The sequence below is a fragment of the Anopheles gambiae genome, chromosome 3, assembly GCF_943734735.2.
Source record: "Anopheles gambiae chromosome 3, idAnoGambNW_F1_1, whole genome shotgun sequence".
Classification (NCBI taxonomy): Eukaryota; Metazoa; Arthropoda; class Insecta; order Diptera; family Culicidae; genus Anopheles; species Anopheles gambiae.
This window is the reverse complement of record NC_064602.1, coordinates 90,078,381-90,103,300: the sequence shown is the minus strand read 5'-3', so window position 1 is coordinate 90,103,300 and position 24,920 is coordinate 90,078,381. Positions and strand designations below refer to the sequence as shown.

Below are 24,920 nucleotides of genomic sequence, written 5' to 3'. Positions count from 1 at the left end.
TAAATAACATGTTTTGATTTCGCCCATCACTCGCACCTTCGGTAGTAGCCAGTACACACGGCTCGGGCCTAGCCCTTGTTGGCAGCTCGCGTCTGAACTCCACAAACCTTGAGCCTTTTGAACCGGCGGACGGCGGCCCTGTGTGTGTGTGTGTGTGTGTGTGTGTGTGTGTGTGTGTGTGTGTGTGTGTGTGTGTGTTTGCTGCGGGATATGCTTTTATGCTAATAACCGCTACTTTGCGGTTGATCGATTTTCGTTCAAAAATTGTCGAATGAATCACCGCACGCGGGGCAGGGCATATTGATGACACGCTCACCCCAGGTGCCGACCAATCGGTATTTTTGTGTGTGAGTTTGTGCTTGCGTCCAAACATATTTGTTTTACGGCCGTAATGGCCTTCGGCTGGGGCGGGCTTATCGCGGTGATATCAATCGCACACAGGGCGTAGGGGGGCGGTACACGGAGGCACAATATGGCGGGCAACATACTAAAACTAATGCACACGGAAGTCCTGCGCGGCTTATATCCCCAAAAACGTGCGTCGTGCTGTGTGGGATGAGCAGAAAAAAAAGAAGAATCTCGCATATGAATGCAGATTTCGAACCTTTGCTCGCTTACCGTCCCAGATGGGTTCCAGAATTGTTGTTGTTGTTGTTGTTGCTCTCTTGGCATCGCAATATTTATTACGACGTTTTTTTGGCTAGGAATTTCAATCCGGCGAGGATGTAGCATTTTACCACGATAAGATTTATTGCCCCGGGCGGAAGGTTTAACACAAATTTTCTATTTCTTTGACAAGGCGAGCACAAAGCCTCTATGTGCGTGTGGAATTCTTAGTCACCCTGGCACAAACTTTTGCCATGGATTGGGGATGGGAGATGGCGCAAAACTATGATCTGATTACGCTTGCCAGAAGCTCCTCTGCAACCATTCAGCAATGATGATGATGATGAAACTTCAAAACAATTTAGTGTTTTTAATGAATGATAAACAAATAAATTATGGGCAAAAGCTTCGTTTGACATAAATGCGTCGAGTCAGCGATGGGTTGAGGGAGAGATTGAAGCTGCGTTGAAGTTCATTATCATAGATTTTTTGTTTTGTTTTAAAACCACAGCGAAGGATTATTATAAAGTTCGCATAACATTAGGAGTGGTTTAAAATGTTTAACTACTCAGCTCAGGCGTGCGAGTCATTAAATCACTTCCAGTGGTAGTGACATGATTTACGAGAGCTCTGACTGTGAGGGAATAATTTAAGCTGTGAAGAGCTGGATATTCTTGTTACAGTAGTAGAAGATGATCATTAAAATGATATTTTTATCTTTGAAAATTAATTTTGTTGAAATTAAATTAAGGTACGGTTGTAGCTTTATCGATTATTTAAAGAACAACTTGGCACGCTCCATATGTTTAATGTATTTAAAAAAACATGGAGCTTTTAAATTGCATTTTTCTATATTTGTACCTACAACTCTATAAATGGACAGCTTATGAAATGTAACTCCATTATCGAGATCGCGAGCAACTTCTATTTCCTGTTGAAATGCCGCCAGCTTCCCAATAAAAACAAACGAAAAAAAGCCAATCAACAAAGAGAAAACAATAATCCACCCAGTGCCAACCAAGTGGGTGACCAATTTCGGAACGCTTTGGCTCAGCAGGGGAACCTGCTCAGTAGCTGTAGACAAGGAGCAGCAGTTCGGTATCACTTACAGCAAGCCCCTCAGTAGGCCACCAAATTGGTGGCCCCCTAATGAAACATTTATAAGCAAAGCCCACCACCCCCCCGGAAACAATCGATCGCACACACACACCACGAAAAGGTGTGCGTTTGTCTTGTGTAGTCCATTACATTCACTTACGCAGGCGCTGATCCTGGTGGATAAATGAACCCGCTCTGCGGGGTGGTGGTGGTACCAAACCTTATTTGGACCGTACGACCGCCGGCAACCAGCGTGCTATCAGTTTGCGCCATCTTGACAAGTGCGATGATGAACGCGGAATGGAGATTTGTCATAAATTTTGCACTTGCCTCTGATTGAAACGGTGTTGATGGTGGTTCGTGGGGAAAGATTGGCAAGTGTTTGGCTTGCGCTTCTAGCAATCGTGGACGTGGACACTGCGGCTGCTGTCGCAAGCTGCTCGTTAAGCTCTACACCGTGTTTTGCTGTTTAAGCAGCATGAACATGAAGTGCCACTTCTGGACACCACTCTTCACCCGTTTCTTCTGCCGCGACCCGGCAGGGTTTTGCACGTCCGATTTCCGAGTTCCCGCGTTCCCTGGTCCGCATTTCGTGGAGCAATTTATTTTGCTGCCCATAGTAACACACTTCCGCCGTGCGACTGGTTCGCCTTTTCCCTGTACTTAGACTCTCCGCGCACCAGAGTGGGCTCTACGGAGGGGGGCTCGTTAATAAGGCAGTATTATGTCGCCGCTCTGCAACAGGGAGCGGGCAAGCATTCATCCTCCAGCCATCGTCTAACGCGAGTGAGGATCGTTTGGCCGCATAAAAACCGTTCCATCCGATCGAACCATTGAGCACGCTGCGGACGGAGCCGTGTTACGTTTTTATGGCTCACCATTTTTATGGGGCAATTGAAATTAAAAAAAAGAGAAATGAAAATGGAGGGAAAAAATGGTGCCATCGCCGGTGTGGCCGAGCGGAAGCGGAGGGCTTCAGTTCCGATCGGTGGCGTTTTTCCGACCCTTATGTAAGCTGGGTAGCTTGGAGATTGGGTCTTGGCTAAAGCGCTCGTTTGGTCACCGAACGCCGAAGCTTCAATAATGGGCAGATAATGATCTTTAATTTCCGTGTGTTTTCCGTATGTCCGGATTATATGCTTCAAGGTGACATCTGATATGTTTGGGGGAGAAAAGCAGTCTATAATGTATGTTCCAACAAAAAAGGAACGCTATTGGCGCTCACCGTATTGCTTAATGATTCAATATTGAAAAACGTCATGGCCATGTACAGTATTCCATAATTAAAAGCCTGCAACAAGTGACATAATGCCAAATTCCAATTGATCGCCAAGTCGTCGGGGGAAGACCAAACACAAAAAACACATGTCTCACCGTCATGTAGCTAGTAACGTTTCCTATTCCCTGTCATGGAATATGTCAATGGGACACTTGGGTACCTTCCAATGCTTATAGAGCTGTTCGAAACAAGATATACCTTGGGAAAAGGGCCACCCTTGGTGGTTATGTGCCAGTAAGCCAGCGTGAGGAAACACACATTCCACGCCGGACACTCCAAATATGGCTGCTGCTGCACCCGGCGGAAGAAGGAAGCAAAGGAAGCAACAAAACCATACACACACACACACTCATCAGAAAGCAGAAACACTAAACCTTCCGTGGCTCGATGTCATAATCGTGCAGCGCACCATTCGCTTTCGTAATCGCACCGGCGTAGTCTCATCTGGTCAGCGTCGATGGTTGACGCGGAAAGCAAAAGTAAATCGACCATCTCACGCGCCCCGTTGCAGATGGTTGATCCAATTTTCCCCCGCGCGACACACACTCAGGCGGACGGCACAAGAAGAAGAACGAGATATGCCGCCCGATTCCGGTTTTCTTAACGGACACGGATGCAAGGTTGGCATTCCCAGAGGGGACTGGCAAATCAAGTTCGTCCTCGAGTCGGCCAATTTTCTTTCCGGGTTGTCTCTGTGCGTGTGTGTGTGTTTCTCTCACTCTCGCTTTGGTTAATCCCATCGTCGACATCAATCTTCATCAGGCAGTGAAGTCCGAAACGAGATGATTTGGTCTGGCCAAGGACTTGGAAGCAGGTGAGAAGAAGGTCCTAAAGACGCCTCGCTCTGACGTCGATTGTCACTCGTGCGCGGCTGATGCCCGTTTGATGGATGTCGGCAGATTAAAAATCTCAAATCAAATTCAGTTCAAACAGTGCGGCAGTGGTCAAGATGCTAACGAAAATGAATGGGCCGGGCGTGTTAGTAGGGGTGAGATTCTGCGCTGCGCACGCGTGTCCGTGTCACATAATGATGGATTGTAACCTTCCGTTCACGCGACACACGCACCACGGCGGTGATGTTTTCCCAGCTTTGCTGAAGACGAAATTATGAGCCGGAGGTATCGACGGCCTTGTCTTCCGTTTTGAGGACATTAGTTTTGGACCGCTAGGACGGCAGGTGTCGGGGGCTGTCATCAATCTGGAGATGACTGTTGTTAAGCTGTCTATTATATGGGGCGGTTTTATGAGTGCGATTAATTTCCCGCAAGGTTGCATTCAACTTTCAACAATAACATTTGAAATGTTAACCTAGGACATGATGTCTGATCCAGTGTATGGACACATCTGCTCAAGATCTACAACACAAAGCACCATCGCTTGAATGGTCTCCAGATGCATTTAAATCAATTTTAAGATCCTCTGAAAAGGGGAAATAGACCATGACTAACGTCATTCATAATTTGCATAGGACACAGTCATCCAGCAGTACTCTATAAACGACATGAGACATTTTCAATCGCCCCACTGTAAAGGTTCGCTTCCTACGGAGACAACTTGAACAACTTTCCAATCCCACTGTAAAGGGCATTTGCAAGCGCCAACAACAACATACAAGCAAACATTATTAGCAAGCGCCAAAAACATACATTACCTCTTGCCTGGTTGGCGGTAATACGACCGTTAATAAATACAACTCAACGGTCTGTATCGAGCTACCGCCGGTGGCCTAATGACATGCAACACAGGGTTTCGAAGGGTTGCAGAAGCATTCTCCTCTATTCCAAGGCTCCAGCTATCGTCGGACCGCATTCACGCATGATTGAGTTGTGTTCCGAAATCGGTTCCGTTTCGTTTGGTTCTGCGCGGTGTGTACTTATGACGGCAGCGCCTACCTGCCCCAGCAGACCTTTGTCGACTGCCACAACACATTGTATGTCCCAATGGGGCCTACACAAAAGAAAAGAGTTTAAACAGAGGGCCACTGCACTATGGGTGACAATAAAATGCTTTTGCAATCGATTTTCAAACAGTAGATCCGGCAGCGGGCGCTAGAATCCCCCCCCCCGTTCCGGTGTGGAAGCCGATGTGGAAAGGTGTCAATGTGGCAGCAGGCCAGCCCGGGCTGGATCTTGTCGTCCATTAAGCGTGTTCTGCGCGACAGCATTCCTAATGGCAGCTCGATGGGGCGGTCCAAACCGTGCGTGCATCCATAAATAATGCACGATTCCCACATACGTCCTTGCGACCCGGTATCCAATGTCCAACGTCTCCACACACCACCACAGCACGGTCCGCTGCTGTGCTTCTCAACGCTCTTGACTTGATTCTCTGGTCTTGGACTTCGGAGTTTGCTGGAGTTGCGGTGACCTTAGCACTTGAAATACACCACTAGAATGTGAGTAAGTACACCGCTTCCCCCCTGCCCTAGCGCTAGGAAACGCCCGATAGAACAGGTTTGCCATTTTTCTTGCCCATTCAAACGTTGGTCAAGCTCGCTAGAGAATTGAATAGAATTGCTCATAAATCAATCGCTTGAGCTGGTGCTTTTGCGCAAGTGCCGAGGAGTTCCACCCGGTGGGTGTGTGTGTGAGTGTGCGGAGGAGAAGCGGAAAGAATCAGCACTTCAAAACAGGTGCCAAAGGATATTGGAGCCATAGAATGGCACTCTCAAGACTCAAGCTAACATTGTGCCCGGGAGATCCCAAAGACCTTCAAGGACGCTTGCTAACCACCGCGTACACCTTGTAACTCTCTCTCGCGGCCAAGGCAAACGCTTCCGATAGGAACGATTAGAGGACAGCCTGAGTAAGAGGGTGGTAGCTACAAGATTTGCTACCACAATCTCCCGTCACCTGATAATCCATAATCCTATAATGTATCATGTACATACTGCAGGATCACGGATCAGTACCGATATTCCAGTCCCGAATGACTTGCACGCTGGCAAGATATCGCGTGGGTGCCCTGCAAAAATGCTTTCGTGTCTCAAGCTGCGAGATAATGTTCCCTCCTAGGGATAGCCTGCTCGAGCCCCGAGGGCCTGAAAATAGCACTGGCAAGACGTAATGATTGATGGATTCCATGAGTGAAACAAACAACAGCAATTTGAACATTCTTTCGTCCGGTATGCAGGGTAGAAATCAGATCCGATTAGAATGGGAAGTGCCCGAGGTTCTAGTTTGGCTGGAGTTACATAACGCACAGCAACGTAGCTTGTAGATATGAGATCTCAGGCTTCGGGGCAGAACGATTGAACGATGCCTTACGGGGGGGAAGCTTAAAGCCCACAACACCACGGTGTTGCCTCCGTAGAACATCAAAGTGACACACGCGCTACTTAAAAATGGCCGACATTGAAACGGAATTGGTGCTACATGCTATTATCCCACCCGGTCCGGCACATACCACCAACACCGGTCAATGTCAATAGCTGCTGCCCACACGAAAGCACCACCTCCGGCCGTATCGGTGGCGATGGAGTGCGGCACACTTTTCGAGCCAGAGACTGAGCCTCAGTAACTCAGCTGCGGTGATATAGGTGATACAGTAGCTCGGTTTCCTTGTTCTTGCGAGCACGTAATACGGTGGTTAATTACAGATACCCCCAACCCACCTGAACGTGTACGGTGGTGTGGTAGATAGGGCGGTTAATCTGGAACAGCTGTTGACAGGTAGTAAGCGATGGTTAAAAAACACACTAGCTACATTCCTGTGGCAGTAATGTCAACAGGACATGCAACAATATGTTATGAAAATTGAACTGGACACTAATTTTAGGTACCGGGTGCTTAATAATCGCACCTAGAATGACACTACGCAGCAGTTGATCAGCCAGTGGCTGATAAGAATGTGTTAATGTGTCACGCACGATAAGTATCTGTAATGGTGCAAGATAAGCATCTGCAAGAGGTGAACTGTATTATCAGGCTTTTATTGGCCGAACCTATTACTACCGTACTCCTAAAGTGTCACAGCGCGCGTGTGCTAAATCGTTCCATAACCACAAATCAGAAGCGATAAAGCCCCAACTGAGCGACAAAACAATGCTGGGTACACTAAAGCCCTATTTCCAGAAACACGCACACACAGGTTGTGAAGATTGACAGTTTTTTATCTCTCTCTTTCTTGTTATTCCGGTTCGTGCTCACACAAATTAGTCGCTCGAGTCTATTTGAGGGGGTTTTGTTTTACACAACAGAGCCTGGTAGTGGTGGTGCTACTACTGCTGAGGCTGGGTCGCATGGTGGAAACTCTCACGATGCGGTAACATGCGCTTGCAGGGAAGTCTTCCGACTGTGCGGGAAACAAAACAAAAAATACACGCCGGAGCCATATCGGTAGCCCACTCTGCTCATTCCCATCCAATACCGCTCCGGCAAAACCGGAAGAGCTGTGATGAGTCTGTGGCAAGCTTCGTTTGCTGCCAGCATCATCCACGCGTCGGAAGAAAAACGAAAGTGTACCATAGCCATAACATTCTGCAATTCCCGGCCACTAGTGCCGTGCCGTGTACCGTTGGTTCCGTTGGCAATGAGGGCGAGGGAAGCAGATTTTGTTATTTGCGGAAGTAGCGGAATGGTTGGAAATGGTTGGAAGTACTGGTTTTTGCAAGTGGGAAGAAAGTAAAAGGCCATTTTCATACTTGCAGTGCAGGTGCGTCAACGGTTGTTGTTTTTTTCTCATGGGTAACCATTATGAGAAAGGCAACTAAATGGAGATCTGCATGGCCACGGTTGCCGCCAGCTATACGGGGCCCCCTCATTGAGGTTGGTATGTTACAGCACTGGAATGGAGATGAAATGTATGCAATGCACGTAAAGTGGGTTTCGTTTGAACATTTTCCGATAGCAAAACGCGCTGAAACACTGGAACCTACAGTACGCTAATCCGACCAACTGCCAAAAAGTAAGCTTCGGTTTACATCTAATTGGCTCCAAACCCGTCATACTAATGCCTAGCTTGAGAGCTGGAACGTTGAGATGCCTTGGACAGGAATCTGAGCCGCGGTCACGATTTTCGTTACACTTCAACTCTACCCAACCAGGCAGTAAAAAGGCAGTTCAATTGTTGATACAAATGTTACGTCGATAGACGTGCGCCCGGTCTCTGCGAGAGAGGCGGATAATTATCATCCCTCCGCACACCCTCCCAGGGGGCTCCCCGGAAGCCCAATAATGCCCTCCGTTAGTTCCGTTCCGACACGACCTGCGCAAACAATTTGCCGCCAATCGCGGTGGAAAAATGGTTCATTGGATAGCGCGCGTTGCGAGACGACGAGAAATGTCAAGTTCACAGCTGATCCCGAGGCTGACTTTGACAGGCCCCGGATGTGGACACACCGGAGCGCTTTGTTGGTGGCCTGTCATATGGGCTAACAGGCGGAAGACGTGCTGCCGTATGACTGGACCGATCGTTGCGCTGATGTTACAAAGTTTGACCGGCGCTTCAAATGAAATGTAGCGGGAGTTACTTTGAGGTACGATTTTAACGATGAAGCATTTGAAATGGTGAAGAAGGAATTGACAGACAGACAGACGGACGGTTCGACAGACCGGAATATTGCAAAAAGTGAAATGTTTCATTTGAATGATGCATTGTTGTGGGAGAGGCTCCATTTAAAGGGGTTTGGATTGAGAAATTCGGTTCACTGAAGTCTTGCTGGAAACATAACAATCAGAAAGCTTTCTCTCGGAAGTCTACATCACACAAAGTAATTCAATTGCTACTGGGTTGTCAGTCATCTCAAATCATTGGAGAGCTTTAAGAGACTCTCTAATTGTATGTACAGAAGGAATCTTATCAGTCGAGTTGGAATTGGAAAATTATTGTAAGTTTTTGTCATTCGTTTGGTAAAGACGTTATTTTAAGTTACGGTTCTGTGCGTGCTACATTAATTTTATGACGCGTATTCAGCGAGCCATAGAACCCAGACGATTCTAAGTACGTCACACAGGGTAATGCCCTTACGTATAACCAACATATGTCTTGTTATCTTGTTGAAATTAATTTTACAAATTAGACTCAAAATTAATGCCACGCTTTGCAAGGTTTGGGGTATAAAAACATCTCTTGATGGTCCTTCACGTTACATCGTTTGCCGCTACACAAAAAGCTCACTGACGTCAAACGTACATCAGAAAACTCCGCACAAAAGTCACACTGACCAAATGACGGATTACCAGATCTCCATCTCTTCACCAGAAGTCAGTCACTCAGTCAACCGTTTCGAATTACCCAGCGCCCTCGAACGAGATATTTCCGATGTCATTGAGCTGCCAGGAACCGACTACGGCATCTCCCTTGTTGTCCGCCAGTTTCGTTTACTTTATGCGACCGTGGACATCATAAATGTAACTTCAGCTAACTTCAGTGTGCATGATTTGCCCTTCTTTTGAATGAAACCCAAGAAGTCTCGGAAGATCATGTACGGTGTTACGCAATAACGATTGAACGACTGCTGGGTTGTTTGAGAAAGAGCTCGAGCTGTCAATGCATCTTGTCGATGCTTTCGCCCCGGGAAAGGTTACCCTGCAGTTGATTGGTTTCTAGGGAGTTTGCACTATTACGTCAGCCAGTACGCCACTGTGCCATGATCTGTCATGCTCAGCGTTGATAGAATCGTCTTCCTTCATTGGAGAGGAGGAATGTCTTCTCAAACACTGCGTGATTGATTGTAATGGTGAATTCTGCAAGCGGGCAAGGATCAAAGCTCAAATAGCCGATCATATTTCAGCGCGTCTTGTTCAATCCCATATGACATTAACTAATCACTGTTTATTCTTGTACGTTTATTTGCAGGACCCAGAACCAGCCGACTCTTTCGGCGATATCTATCAGGATGAGGGAAACGTGGCGGCAGTGCTGATGCGAAAGCATCTGGAAAGTGGAGATCTAATGATGGTGAGTATTACGTTTCGACTCGACTCGTCATTCTGCAATGAAAACCGATGACTATTGGGTTAACGAGCCCTCCATTTGTCTAGTGCTCGCCACCAATTGTAGTCTTCACGATTGGTACATTTGGTAATGGAGCGCTTAGATTGCTATAATTTAGCTCAACATCGTCTCAACGCTTCCAACTCTAATGGCTCCTCCGGTCTATTTGAAAACACAATACAGAGCTCTTAGTGCGTTATATCATAGTGTCTCTTGTTTCGCTCGAGTTGATTTGTGTGTCGTGAAACAGCCTCCAAACTGCAGATCATAATCAAACCGGAGCAGCAGAAAGCCCCAACTGACTCACGAAATCGCCCAACCCAACGTTGGTCCGATCGCGGTGAAACGTGAAACGGTGGTCCGCTCGAGACTTCAAAACAATTCTCACGCGCATCGCCTGCAAATGATCCACCAAAACGTATCCTTGACCTAATAGTTCGGACCAAGAAGTCGGTCTTTCTGGGACGGTGTGTACAAAATGTTGGCCGACCTTTTTTTTCTATATTATTTCACTCAACTTCCCATCGCGGCAATTACCTCCGTTGCGGTGCGTGTGAAACTACAAATTATACTGCAGACCGCCCCGGAACTAGCCATTCTTTTGCGCTTCGATCCTCCGAACGGATAATGGATCGATCGGATGTCTCTCAAGGGCGGGTGTCATGATTACGTGTTTTCGGGCTCGGGATGTACCCTTTGATGAAGCAATTTATCGTGCCGAAAGCTGGGATAGGTCTGCAAAGGTGAACCGTTTAGCGACACTGTATGACGATGACTTTGGATGGGACGAGACTTACAAACGGATGAGTCGGCGTTGCATCTGACCTTCGACCGCAAGCCCCAATGCACTGAGAATGGCTTCGCCGGGGCTCACATTTCTTTGACCGAGCACAAGATAAGCGGCCCGACTGCATCGCATCGCGTATTATGCATTATGGACAATACGTCGGGGAAGCGACAGATGATTAATTGCATCCTTCTATGCGCCGGATGGGGGGGAGGACTGCCTCGTTTGCCAATTGCCAGCGCCATGCTTTCCTTCTTCTCGCCCGCCGTTGACATTGGCTGACCTCAGGGTCGCGTAACGACTGTCTCATTTCCCTTTCGGTGTAGTAAACGTTGATTAATGGACCACGGTGGCGCGCGAGTTTGCGTGTCGATAATAAATTCGTACACATATTTCTCTCACTTAGCGGCTGGCGTCCCGGCTCGTTAAGGCCATAAATGATGATAAACGAGATGGGACTGTTTTGGGGTAGGCTTTCGAAGGCATTATCGCCACAGACGGGGTTGATTTTGAGCGTTTTAAATGAAACAAATAGATTTAAAATCACTCACGTGCAACGATTACGTCGCACACCGGCCAGAAGAGATTGGTGCACGTAACAGTGAGTCGCGCTGAATAATGTATTGAGCAGTCGCGTGGCTTAAAGCACACCGCGCAACCACTTTCACTGCATTGCTTTGCTGAGGTAAATTATTTTAAACTGCATCAACAAATGTTTATGTTTCATACATTGGAATTATGTTGAAAATATTTCATTTGAAGATGCTACAAAAGAAGGGATCTATCTAATATTACAATATCTATAATAATTTGAAAGGCTTTCAACAAAACAAATTGCACTTTATTAAGCTTTTCGCTACTAGCCCTAGACTTTGTTACATTAAAATGCCCGTTTAAAATTTAAAATCCTGTTGCACGATCGCACAAGTTCAAGTTTTGCACTATAATCACGTCTTTTATTACAATATCAATAGCTCATAGCAAATAAATACGCGTTTGACGCTTCGAACGACAGCAGTTAACATCACTTTAAAATTATATACCTTTCAATTAAAGCAAAGCTGTGACTGGACGCTTCTTTTTTAATAAATAATTTTCTCGTCTATCAAACTGTCCCGTCCGCTTCAGCAGGGCGAGGGAATGGCGACATGTACACAAAAACAGGAAATAAACCGTTAAATACATTCACATTTATGCACATTGCGACCCAGTGCGCATTGCCGGTGAGCTGTCGATGGGGAATGTTTACCTGCGCTGCTGCCGCGCTTAGATCGACGCGTGATGGGCGAAACGTGATGAATATTCAAAGATCGTGCCGAATGACACCGTGGGGGCCAGATAGATTCCCAGCCACATAGGCACATGCATTGGGTACGATTCAAGGACTGGCAAAACATCTTCATCTGCCATTTTTTTAATGGAATCCAAGCAAGGGAAAGGAGCTGGCTGAATCGGGTGAAAAGAAGCGATTACGGTTAAGGGGAAAAATAATAAGCATAGGACCGGGGAGTGTGTGTTTCGATGGAATTCGATGAAAAGGCATATTGCTTCAGATAAGAGTGCGGAAAGCGAATTGCCAATAGAAAGATGATTCATGTTCGGTTTCACATGCTGCCCGCTTCTCTTGCGTTGAAGTCTCTCGTGTACGCAAACGCAATTGCATAGGAGAGGATGTGGTTCAGTACAAACGCTTGGGTCCATGACATTATTTTCACACACAAAAACGCACATGTTGTCAGAGCCGAGCCATTGCAACCCCGCACCCGGCCCGCCGGTATGCTAATTGGCCTGCACGAATTTGTACATACCGGGCGGTAATTATCGGCTGGCCCGAAAAAATACGGCCTCTAAACGCACCGGTGGCACCACCAAAATCCACCGAAAAAAGAGGTGTGGTCAAGGTCTTGGGGCGTGAAAGAAAGAGTAGAGAGTGTTAACAATTGTGGTGTGGTGCCGGTGAAGTCCTGCAGCGAGTGAGAGACATGGGGGGCGGCCAATTTGAGGCTGCAAATGCATCACATGAGGTGACGACGCACCCTTACTGAGCGGCAAAATCGATTTGGGCAACACGATACCCAAATTTTGCCCAATCGATGCTTCCAATATGGTGGGTTGGGTTTGACTTTGACCCTAATTTCCCTCCCGATTGCACACCGAGCGTTGAACCGATCGATTGAAGGACACTTTGGATTGCCAATGCAGTGTAAAGTGGCTTTAGAAGATAACGTAAGAGCTTCTAGCAGTTGAAGTACTAAGAAATAGATTACTTAGACACTAAATACCCAAAAAAAAAAAGACCCTTTCAGAAGCTCGCACCTTCTTGTTGACGCAGCAAACAAATCCTCCGACAACGGCAAACAAAAACATCTTAATTTGCCCTTCCGAGCGGATTGCGCGACTCCTTGTTTGGGTTAATCTGCCCGGCCCCAGCAGGTGTCAATAGCGAAACAATCCATCTTAATCCGCCACAACAAGGGCCGTCAGCCGCAACACAAAAGCGCCTGATAACCTTTTCCGAAGAAAAACAGAACGGAATCAAATTACCTTCTTTTTTTTTCGAGTGACCCTTGAGCGTGTGCCCTTTTGTCTGGCTCCAATTGCGCACTGAAGGGCACTATTTCGGTCGGCAACAGAACAATAATTGACAGGGCTCGGAAAACAACAACAATAAGCATCGGACTAATCCAACAAGCAGGAAGCTTCAAGCCGCTTTTGTTGATGCTATTGCGAACAAGTGCTAATTGTTGGTAGCTGCGGCATATTTATAATAATGGAAATCAAATTGAGAAAAATTGTTCCTCTTAAGGTGCCGCTCAAGTACACACCGCACACCGCACCGCGCAGTGCGTCTTTCCGCAGGAAGACGGCCCTTTTTGCCCAAAAGGCTCTCTACCGCGATAAACAAGAAGAAGGCAAAACGCGGAAGTCGCACAAAGTACTTCCGTGACCCCAACGCGTTATGACCCCACCGGTGGTGACGGTGGTGGTGACCCAGGGATGTTCGCCACTATTTCAAGAGCAGCCAGACATCTTCCTTCCCACATTGACATTGAGGCGAGTGTCGGTTGCCGTACGGCGATGCAAAAACGATATTGCCGACGATCCGCCATGGGGTTGAACTTCGCCCGATTGCGCGGGCCGATTCTTTGCGGTTGTCAGATTTGTGGGTCGGTGGCGTGGTGCGTACCATCCCATTCTCTACGCTCATCTCCACCAACGGGGCGACGATCATCCGCCGCAGCAGGTTCACCTTCACTTGACGTTTTTCGACGTGCCAATTATGATCAATTGTTGTGTGTTGGTGGTGGCCGTGCCGGAGTGTGGTCTATCTTGTTGCTTGCGAAGCTCTCCTTCCCGAAACAGCGCCCAAGGCTTTCCTACCGGGTCTCAATCCTTTGCAATAACGCAGGATCCGGAGATTAAGGCCGGCAAGGCCACCGTCATCCTGTAAGTTCTTGCCGCTCTTGGCTCTTTGCCCCTTTTTTCTCTCTTCTTTTCTTGCATCGATAATCGATCTTCAAGGACCGAGGCGAGAACCTTCAGATAATGGAGCGGCGTAATGCAACGATGCAATCAAATGGGGCCCATCGTGCGCTATAAAGTGCTATCCGATCCTTTAATGGTTCACTTCCTGCACTTCCTGCAGCGTGTAGCCGCCATACAAGCCATCTAGCTGAGCAGCGTTTTCTTCACCTTTTTTCCTGTTTTGTTTAAAGCATATTAATAAATCATTAAAATGAAATAACCGACCGGCTTACTTGCGGGCTAAAAATAATAATCGTACGATCATGCTGCCCTCCCTCGCTTCCCCTTCCACCGAACCGGGAGGATATCCTTCAATCCTTCCGATGACAGAGCCTCCTAGCGCCTATCGGGGAACCGGTTCCGGAAGTTTTTCATGCTCGTTTATGTTTTATTTTCCTTTTTATTCGCTTTCTTCCACCCCTTGCAGACCTCGCTTAAGTGCTCCTAGAGTGTGACTGTCCACTTGAGGTTTGAAGGGGTGAGGGAGAGAGAGAGACGTGAAGAGGCGAACCGAGTGGTACCACTGTGGGTTCCTCCCTGCGGCATTGATGTCGAAATGAAAGTGAAATCGATTCCCCCGTTCCGATATGGGCGCACATACTCGCGCATACCGAACTCGGGGCGTACTGGCCAGGTTGCGGCGGTGCGCCGAATAGAGGTCAATGTCGGGTGGCTTTTGTGTGTCGTCGCCGTTTTGTATCTGCGTGTGAGGATCTCGTTTCGTGTCTGCGCGCTTGATCTTTTTTGTTGCTTTCGTTTTCTTCGTTTCTCTTTCGCTATCGAAAGCCCATCCATCATATTCTCGGAAGAGCTGAAGATGCTTCCCCCCCCCCCCCACAAAAGAGTCTGTGTGGGGGCGAAAGGCACAAATTGGCCACTTCCAAGTTTGTAGCAACGAAAATACGCTACGCGACATTGAACCACATCCGCTAAATGGTGCTGGAAATAGATGTATTCGGCTTTGGTTAATAGGTTGCTATTAAAATGTAGGCTCTGATTAAAATGACTCGTACATACACTCCAGTAAAGGCCTAAATAGATACAACACCAACGACTTAGAGGTTGTGTAGTATCGCAGCGAATGTGAATATATTGATCTCTAGAGTGATAACTTAATAGCAATGCTTAATGCGTGACTGCTGGCGAGGCTGGTTGGCTAAGATGTACGATTACGATTTGTTGGCCTTTACTACTAAGGAAGTCACTGCGATCAAGATCTTGATTACTGTGGGTAGAGCAAAAAAACAGCTTATCAAAATTCCATACAGTACACGCAAAGCACGCTCTAATGAAATCATTATTATTGTTCTATCACCTTTATCGCTACCATCAGTTGATGAGCATGAGAAGCTGGTGAGAGCGTTTAGAGCCTACGGCTTTCAATATTGCATGGCTAGACTCAGCACAATGTTTGGTGTAAATGTCGGTCGGTAGATTTCAAATGACAAAGTGGAATTGCATTTGTTGCTCTCTGTAATTGTAGATTACGATTTTTCAGATCGTTATACTAATCTGATGACTACAGATGGATAGAGCAAGTAGTCCTTAAGCTTTAGGATGTTATTGGATTTCTCAAAACAAGAATGCACATGAAACTAATAGGACGAACGAGCTCCAAACGAACACCAAAAGTCTGTAGCAACCTCCACTGGGTCGCTTTTCCACCTGCTCTTGGTGACTCTTGTCACACATTGATTGCATGCACCTTGTCCGACCGAAGTCATGGCCTTACAGCTAAATAGATCACACAGTGCTACCACAATCAATCTCAGTCTAAACTGCTGGTTACACGATCGGATCAAACGGTACATCTGGTCGGTCGGTTGGGTTTGGTTGCCTATGCTCATGCCTCGTACCACTTTAATCCAATCGAACTAAAACAACGATACGCTTCATTAGCACGTGCTTTTGGTACGGTGTATGCTGTATGTAGGGGCATTGAAGAGGTACTGTGTTCAGAAGCTCTACCACCTGTCACAAAGAAGAGGGAGAGTGTTTTTTTACTTTATTTTATTTATTTTTTCAAACCGATCCGTGTCCAACACGTAACGCGATCATGGTAACGAGATGCAACCCGATCTCCGGTTACGGCTTGTTAATTTGTGTCGAATTCTTTCACGCATGCATAACGAGCCGGGGGTTGAATCGGTCGTGGATCAGCATTGAACAAATTGAGGTTATTACCGATGCTGTCGTTCGAGACGGTTGTTTTCTAGCTGATGAAAGCCGTTCCTTGAATGCAGTCTGGTTCCGCACATTTGATTGACTGCTTTAGTTTGTATTGCTAATGTGTTTGAAACTAGATCAGAAATAGAAGCGTCTGAAGGCGCAACTTCTTATTCTAATGGCTCAACAATGTCACCAAGACGAAATATTTCAGAATAAATACCCCTTTATAATCGGTTCCACGAACGAGCAAACGAGCTGGACGTGAGAAAACGTACACCGAGCGCCTTCGAGGTTGATCGTCTTATTTGTGCATACACATACATTTGAAATCGTCACGCCCGCACCCGGTGATTTATTCAGATCATTCAAATCCTTCAGACATCCTGGTTGAACAGAGACGGCCGACCAAGAACGCGATAGGTTCCACTTTTCCGTGATGGATTGGCATTTTTTGTCCCTCCAGACTCGCCATTCTCCGCCATAAGCGGCTCACACGCATCTTCAAAACTTCGTCGCGATCAAAGTACGTGTCGTGGATGGGTAAGGTGTGGCATTATGCAAATTCAGCGGATGATGATTGTTTGGAGTCTCCGAAAGGCTTATTATTGCCAAACACTGCTTGCCTTGAGGCGGGCTGAAGTTCGTTGAACATAGGAGATTCTCATCGATCCTCATCGATCTTCCTATCATATTGAACAATGGCACCAAAAAAAAAAGCATACACACACGTAACAATTTTGGCGCTAAATCTTTCCCTGGATGGTTGCATGCTCCCGCATGCATCACAGACTGACCGTGAGCTGAACTTGAAAGCGAAAACGAAAGTAAAAATGGACCTCCTCCTAAATGGCAAACGGATCGCGTGCGGCTGGCTACAATCCCGCGAGGCCTTACGGGCGAGTGAATGAATATTTATGCACGCCAATGTTGCCTTTTCTAATTAGCGGCAGCGGGCAGGGGGAGTAGGAGTGTCCATTTGCGGACGCCCTCGCTTTGGAAGGCGCCAGCGCGCGTGCAACCGGCCGGTGGGACGGGCCGTGTTGATTTTGCACTTACGTGCACCGTTGATTCGGACGCTGCTGGGTGGTTAGGATTTCAACAATTTTGTGTTATTTTATGCGTGCGTTTTGAGGTAAGCAGTCAGCCAGAGGTGCGTCCAGATGTGATATTCTTCGATGATTGCCCTTTCAAATAAGTTACAGCTGTTAACCTTTGCACGTTGCATGATCGCTGGTTTGTGACAAAATTATTAAAATATTGCTGTCATTTTATCGCACGATACAAGAGATTACTTTCAATACAACTTTGACACTGTTGACATGAGTGGGCATAGTTTACAGGCACCAGTTCTGAAGACTTCACACTTTAAAGACTACGAGCATATGATATTGAATTTCTTTATGCCCGATAGCATTGTCCCTCTCATCTCCGTAGAAAAGCCATTTTGAAACGGATACCGATATTGATCGAGTTGGACAATAAAATTGAAATGACTCGTAATGAGCAGCCCCGCGACGACTTGGAAGGGTTCTTTGCCTAATCAAAACCTACCGCAACTCCCTCCCGAACAGGAATGATACAGCAATCCGAAACAGGTTTACGTGTTTTATTTGTTTTAGTTTTACCGCACCGTAAGCATTCAGGATCACTTCCAACGCCGCACTGTACTGGTGGTTGCATCACAACCGCACAAGACACAAGATCCGTCTTGTCCAGTTGCACCTTGCACGATGAATCATGGCTGCACACGGCTTAATCTAGCCAACGAGGGGGTAATAAAATAAAGTGTTGCGGTAGAGCCGTTGCACAATTACTTGACCTACCGGTTTGCAGCGCGAAACACAGCGGCTGCACACGTGGTTAGTTGATCCTTTGTGGTCGATAGGACGTCATACGATTTTGTAATTAATCCTTGATCCTTGAACTCATGGAGCCAGTCGGATCCGTAATGGACCTAGTAGTAGCCAAGAGGCATTTGGTGAAGGTAAAATGTACCAACAGATTATCGTTTGACTGACAGTTGCTAGACGCAGGAAGATGTAAGAGCCAAGATAGCGAGACCTAGACTTAAGAACTCGACTCGTACGCCACCGCAAGCTTAGGCTCATATTTACATATTTATCTATTTTCTAGCTCAAACTTCGTGCCAATCGTGTCTATACCTTCTTTTCGATCGGGTTACGGGAAAACACCCCATAAAACCCTTCTGCGATCGCGTTTTCGCGTCAACCCCCCTCAGAAGTAGTTCAAGTTCACGCTCCGTAGGGTGTCACGACGAACGGGCTCAATTACACCATCGAAAGGTGCTAATCGACCGTCAACGGGGGGAACAGGGAGCTCGACAACAGCGTCCAGCGTTTGACACTGACATAAGAATCGTTTAGCCTTTGCGCATTTGCGCGCTGCGGAATGATAAATGTAAACTGTAAAGTGACGCGATTGGAAACCCTTTTCTTCGAGCTCCGCCTTGCCTGCCCGGCGTCGATTGCAATCGAATCGCAAACAAATCGAGCGTATTGGCGTTACGGCATCACGCTGTGGGCACGCTAACTGGGCGTCATTATTCACTTTCGTCACATCCGAGGTAGCTGAGGAATGGGAGATGCTAATTTTTCCATCCAGACCAGTGTTGGGGTTACGCCGGGCGATGCTCTGAAGATGGCTTAAAAGCTCTTGGATACAGAACGGTTCTTGCAGAACGTGAATAGCATGCAGCTGTGAACTTGTGCTCCTGAAAGCAACATCTCAGGAACATCAAGCTTACAAGTCGAGACATCTGTTTTGGTGATCAATGTTCAGTTATCGTGTCATCACATACGAAGTCACACACCTCCGAGTCGAGACATCGATGAGGATGAGGTCTATCTTGATGCACCAATGCCTCAGGAAAATAACTGATGCCTTAATAATTAAATTAATTCAATTAATACTCAAGACATCAAAGCATTGCACTTCCTTGAACAACACCTCAGCTTGCTCAGCAATATCTCTGTGATGCACAGTAATCAGCAATCAGTGCGAAACAAAGTACCACAAGGCGTTATAAAACAACCCCCCTTCAGGTGACCGAGTTCGTACCGGCTGCATTAGATAACACTCGTTTCACTGGTGATATCTTTCACTTACTCTCTCTCCCTACTGCTCTCTTGTCTAACGCTAAAGCTTAAAGCTTTTGGGTTTGGCATGAAATTCAATTTGCCTCAAACGCCCATGCCACCGTTTGTTACGAACGAACCAAAGCGTTTTCGGATGCCGTTGCGGCTAATTAACACCCAGTTTGTTGCGGTTTTGTGCGGTCGCTTTCTTCGCTGTGCTGCACTTTCTTCGGACTTATGCGTGCACACACACAAAAAAAAGCCGCAAACCCACCACACGATACAAAAAACCTGAAAAGGCACGGCTAAAGTGCAGCCGGCTGCGAATTGCGCGTGGGTTTGGCGAACGATTAAGCCAACCATACTGTTGGTGGGTAAGCGGGTTGAAGAAAGAGCGTGTCTGAGAGGATCAAGCGCACTATCAGCACGCCATGGTCGAACTGGATCACGCTACAAGGATGTCGCTGTTTTAATGTTATACATTTCATGCCGCGTCCTTTACCATCGAGCCAACGTTCCACCCAATGGAGTCGACTTATCACCAAACACGTGGGTACGGCCCGTTCTGGAGTTACCTTGAGTCGGTAGTGCAGTGTACAGGGACGCAGGGGCACCGCGGCAATAATCGCACAAATAAACTGGTCCGGGAGCACACCTGAAGCAAACCTGAAACTGGAGCACTGGAACTCCACCCCTTTGCGTTTGGAACACGTTTTGCTGCGCTGCTCCAGATAAAATCGGCACCGGGACGAAGGCACCGAAAAACTGATCGATATCGATCGGGGGTAAAACATGGAGTAGAACGAACCAGTGACGTAACCCGTTGCGCGGAGGGTGTTTTCCCGACCCCCGGCCCGGTTCGGTTGGGTAAGAGAGAGCGATTGGTCTGATCGACTCACGCTGCTCTATATTTGTGCTGCAGTGTGCAATTCGTCACCAGCTGCGTTTCATTGCTTTCCCAGCGCGGCCGGCTAGAAGATCGTGCCACGGATCGAGTGTGCCGACGATCGGACAACATAATTCACCTGCTGTTGCACCAGCATCAGGAAGAGAGGCCGCCCGGAGCCGGTGTGGCGTGTTCGATCGATTGAGCCGTTTGTAATTGGCTGTAATGATTGATTTCGTAAGGTTTAACCGGGCGGGTGTGAGATTTATTACTTGCTGTTTTTTTGTTTGTGATTGAAACGATCTCGCGTCTTGCTATCAGTCTCGCTATCTAGCATCGTGTACTGCTGCTTTTACTCTACATAACAAGACTAGGAAGGGGAATGAAAACTATAAAACATAATACCCGTTGCTGGGGTAAATTGAATAACGATTGTTGAGATCTTTGTAGACGATTTCAATCAAAGAGAAAATGGTGTAAGAATCAGGAAGTTGATACTCAATTTAAATCAAATTAATATTAAGAAATGATTTACTAGGCTTACGCAGGAGCTCATTTTTTCATACCTTGATCGTAGTTTGATTTTTTGTTGCAATTAATATCCTTTAATGTGCAATTTCTGATTTCTGATTGCCACTCTACTTGGCGTGCTAAACCTTTTATTAACCTAGAAGCACATTGACGTGCACATGGTACAAATGCGTTGCAATCTGTGCAACGAACGCATCATACTCTCGCTCAATCAGTTCAGGGCACATCTCGCGCTTTCATGCTAATTGTTAGCGGCCAGTTCCAACATTCCCACAGCTATCACGAACGCACCGAAAACACCCCCTTGAATAAGCTGTCGATTATCCGCTGGAGCTGGTGCAATCATCCCGAGGCTCCCCCGGCTAGAGCTAGAGTTCGAACGCTTACGACCTCGGCGTGCGATGGCCTTAACCCCTTGCGTGTGGCTGACGTAAGAGATGCGCATCGAACGACCGATCGGATCTTCCATTCTGTGCGTGAACTGTGAGTGAGCACATACAAAAGCCAGCCAGTCCGGTCTGGAAACAATGTGGCTCAATCACAGTCCCTGCCGTAGCTGTGCCATTTCCTAAAACAAGCACCACAGCTAACCTTTGCGTTCGAGTGGTTGTCTAGAGTTTTGCACACTTTTTGATGTGCTACTGACCCGCCGGTAACTGCCAGCCAACATTGACCCTCAGAGTTTTTTGCTTTTCGTTTTGAGCTGAGAGGGCACCTAAAACACTCCAAAAGAGGATCTGAAACGAGGATTGTGTTTTGTGACCCACGTTTCTGTTCTACATATGCATAATTAGCTACATTTTGCAAAGGTTAATTGTGGCTGACGTTGAACTGCGCTCAGCAAACGAAACCCTGTCAATCTTCGTCATCGTCTACGTCATCGGCTTCTGTCGGCTGTGAAGTGCTGTGTGTGTGTGTGTGGGAAGGCCTGGTTCAAGATCACGACAAACGAATTTGGTAACTGATCTGTATAGAGTAACCGAAATCGGGCAAAAAAAAAACATTAACCAATGAAAACAGTGTCCATTGTAACAAGATCCTTTCCGTTTGCGAATTTCCAGCACGACTTCTGGACCTCTGAGTCTCAGCGGCATTGCGTAACGATTCGGGTATAGTTGGATCTCTGAACTGTGTTGGAGAGCCGTATAAGTTGGAGTTAATTCCATCATCAGTGTCACATTACTCTTTTGGGATCAGACAATTCTTGACATCGTTTAATTGGACGCAACAATATCTTCGGACAATGTCCGGAACTGTCCTTACTTTTGTTGGAGATGCATTACACCTTTCGGAGGAGTGATGTCGCTCGAAAAATACCTCAGGAACTTTCGCTTACATATTGGTGACAAATTAAGCGAAAGTGTTCGTCGGACATGATGTCCAGTATCCAAAACCTTGGGATCTGTTTCGGATCAATCAGTAGTCAGAGTTCAGCACCGAGCGAACAAGCACATAATGGGGAAGATTAAAGATATTGTTGTAAATCTGTTTTAAATTTCTCTGCCCGCACGATATAAAAACGACGCTCGCTCCAAAAACGAGCAGCAGACGTCTGGGTGAAAGCATCGTTACGCCATCTACGCACCACAGGGAGAGGTTACTTCATCGGCAAGGGAAAGGAAGTGGTCCAGTTATGGTGACGAACAGATTCGACGGGGAACAATTCTTGCGTTATGCAACTTTAGCCATTGCTGGTGGTGTCTTTCGCGTTTCCCCAGTCCCAGTTTTGCGCAACATTGTAGGCGACAAGACGCTCAGGACGAACAAAAACGTTGGTACAGAATGTCCCGTTCGCTCGCGCGGGTGCAACACCACAAGCACTTCTTGAGCTCTACGAGCTGCGATCGGTGTCTTATGTTTTGCGATAATTTGCGTGGCACAAGTAAAAGGCAATGTAGTACACATGAGCAAGTTTGAAATTGATTTACCATATCCTGATCACGATCGAAAAGGGTGCTGTGAATTTATTCGCCGTTCGATCACAATCTCCAACATCGATGTGGCTGCTGCGTTGTCTACCGCTGATTGAGCAAAACCATTTTCGCAGCTTCTTCGGTGTATCCTTGTGCAAATTATTCTTGCGCCCTCCCGCTACGTTTGTCAATTATAATATTCCACTCACGCCGGGCGAACTCAATCACTCGCGCTAATGAATCATGTCACGACGCAACCCGACGCTCGACATCCCACTGTGTCTTCTTTAGGCCGGGATTTGATATGCCCCGCGAGAGAGCTTTGCTACGATTTGGGGCAAAGACGCGCACTTCATATTTCAACTCGCGCGCGCGCGTTTGTGTCTGTGACGAAATTTGCACACATAGTGCGATTTGCAAAGATGTGCATTAAGGTTGTTTTTTCCCCCTTGCGGCGAAGGCGCCAGGAATCGGTTGGAAAGTGATTCTCACGCACTTGATCGCGTGCTCGGCGCTACCGGAGAGTTCGGTTTGTAGCGTGGGAAAGGTCAAACCGTTCTACGATGCATGCGGGTGAGTTATAGGCAAAGCGGTGTCGTTCGTAGGTGGATGGATATGACGGTAAAGACCAGAAGTCCTTAAGAGAGGTATAAGAATTGGCAATAAAGCGATTACGGGTACATAGGTAGTTGTCTTGTGGGACTCGTCGGCGAATTAAAGCATGGAATTGAGTGATCTTTAGTGATCCAATAACTATCTTGAGGTTATTCTTGTTGATTGCCGTGAAAGACGTGGAGAGATGTTTGAGTAAATTGCTATGAAGTTCCACACTTAAGACCAGATTTCAAATTCTATAGAGCATCACACAAAGCCTATTTTTGTGTGAAAAGCTTTCCATTAAAAAAACTCCCAAGAAACTCTGATCTACTCTCCAGCCAAAGCAAACAGCATCATCAAAAGGCATATCGCTAATGTTGTTCCTATTCATTGTGGTCACCACTGTTAGTCATTGTTGCAACTTCCATGCACAAGCGGCAACTTCTAATTCCACCCCAGACACCGGTTGTCCTCCGGTGTGATCTTTCAGAATGTCTGCCCTTTCCGAGCGGTGCCACGCTGCGTCACCGAAGCATCATGATTATGTTTGCTCCGGCGGTACAACGACGACGACTAATGTTTAATTAATTACCCATTCGTCGATGCACTTCGCAACTGCATTCCATTGCGATGTTGCAGAGTACTGCCGCCACCGCCGGAGCATCCTCTCCGTCACCGCAGAACATGGGCATGTGTGAAGTGGTTTTGCGCAACGATGCACTGCGCTGCAATCGCAATGCGCTATCGCTATGAATAGATGAAACGACGACTCAGCGACGTTTTCAACGCCTCACTGTTGGAGCAGGCCCAGAGCTGCTACTGCGCGCCGTTAGCATACGACAACAACACGCATTCACAAATGGCAAAAAGGAAATCGTCTGATGTTAGATAAAAGGAAGTGAACAAGCGAAGCCACTGTACGCGACCAAACACACAATGTTAGAATGTGTGCACGCGAACACATCTATCGGTTGGCTGGATCGCTATCTGGGCAGAGGCGCTACCCCGTACATTTCCCTCCCAATTGTGGGCGATGATTAATCGAACCTGGCGCAAACCCTTTGGCTTCCGTTTGTGCTACTGTGCATGCAATTGTAGTGCTTGACTTGAGAAAATAATACGTTTTTAATTATCTTGTCAGTGGCATGAGATGTTGTGGCAAATGTTTGATTTGGTGGTTGGATTTTATTCCTCTCTTATCACACTTAGGTTTCATTATCTGGTACAGTTGCTCTTTAGCCGTTTGAGCCGTTAAGCTTACAATAATAACGACTTGTTAAACGTTGCGATTCGTCAACTCCATGTGCTGGTGAGATAACCTAGCATTAATGTTTAAAGCACCTCCTAATCTGTCTTAATGAGCGTTTATTTATGAGATAGCTTTAATACACCTTTCCGCTAGCTGCTCGCTGCTCCTATGTGCCGCTTTTTAACGTCCAGCGTGGTTGTTATTTTGATAAAATAATAATTTAATGCTCCATACACAGGCATACAGTCA

At 46.9% G+C, this 24,920-nt stretch overlaps 1 protein-coding gene across 9 annotated transcripts in view; it reads left to right on the top strand.

The window, feature by feature from the left end:
• Positions 1-24,920, top strand: part of LOC3291422 (A disintegrin and metalloproteinase with thrombospondin motifs like) — an 86,470-nt gene that overhangs the window by 34,820 nt on the left and 26,730 nt on the right. For all 9 annotated transcript variants that reach the window (XM_061655857.1, XM_061655856.1, XM_061655859.1 and 6 more), the window contains exon 5: positions 9,782-9,883. In XM_061655857.1, coding sequence (XP_061511841.1) covers positions 9,782-9,883 — 102 coding nt within the window. The remainder of the gene's footprint in view (positions 1-9,781; positions 9,884-24,920) is intronic.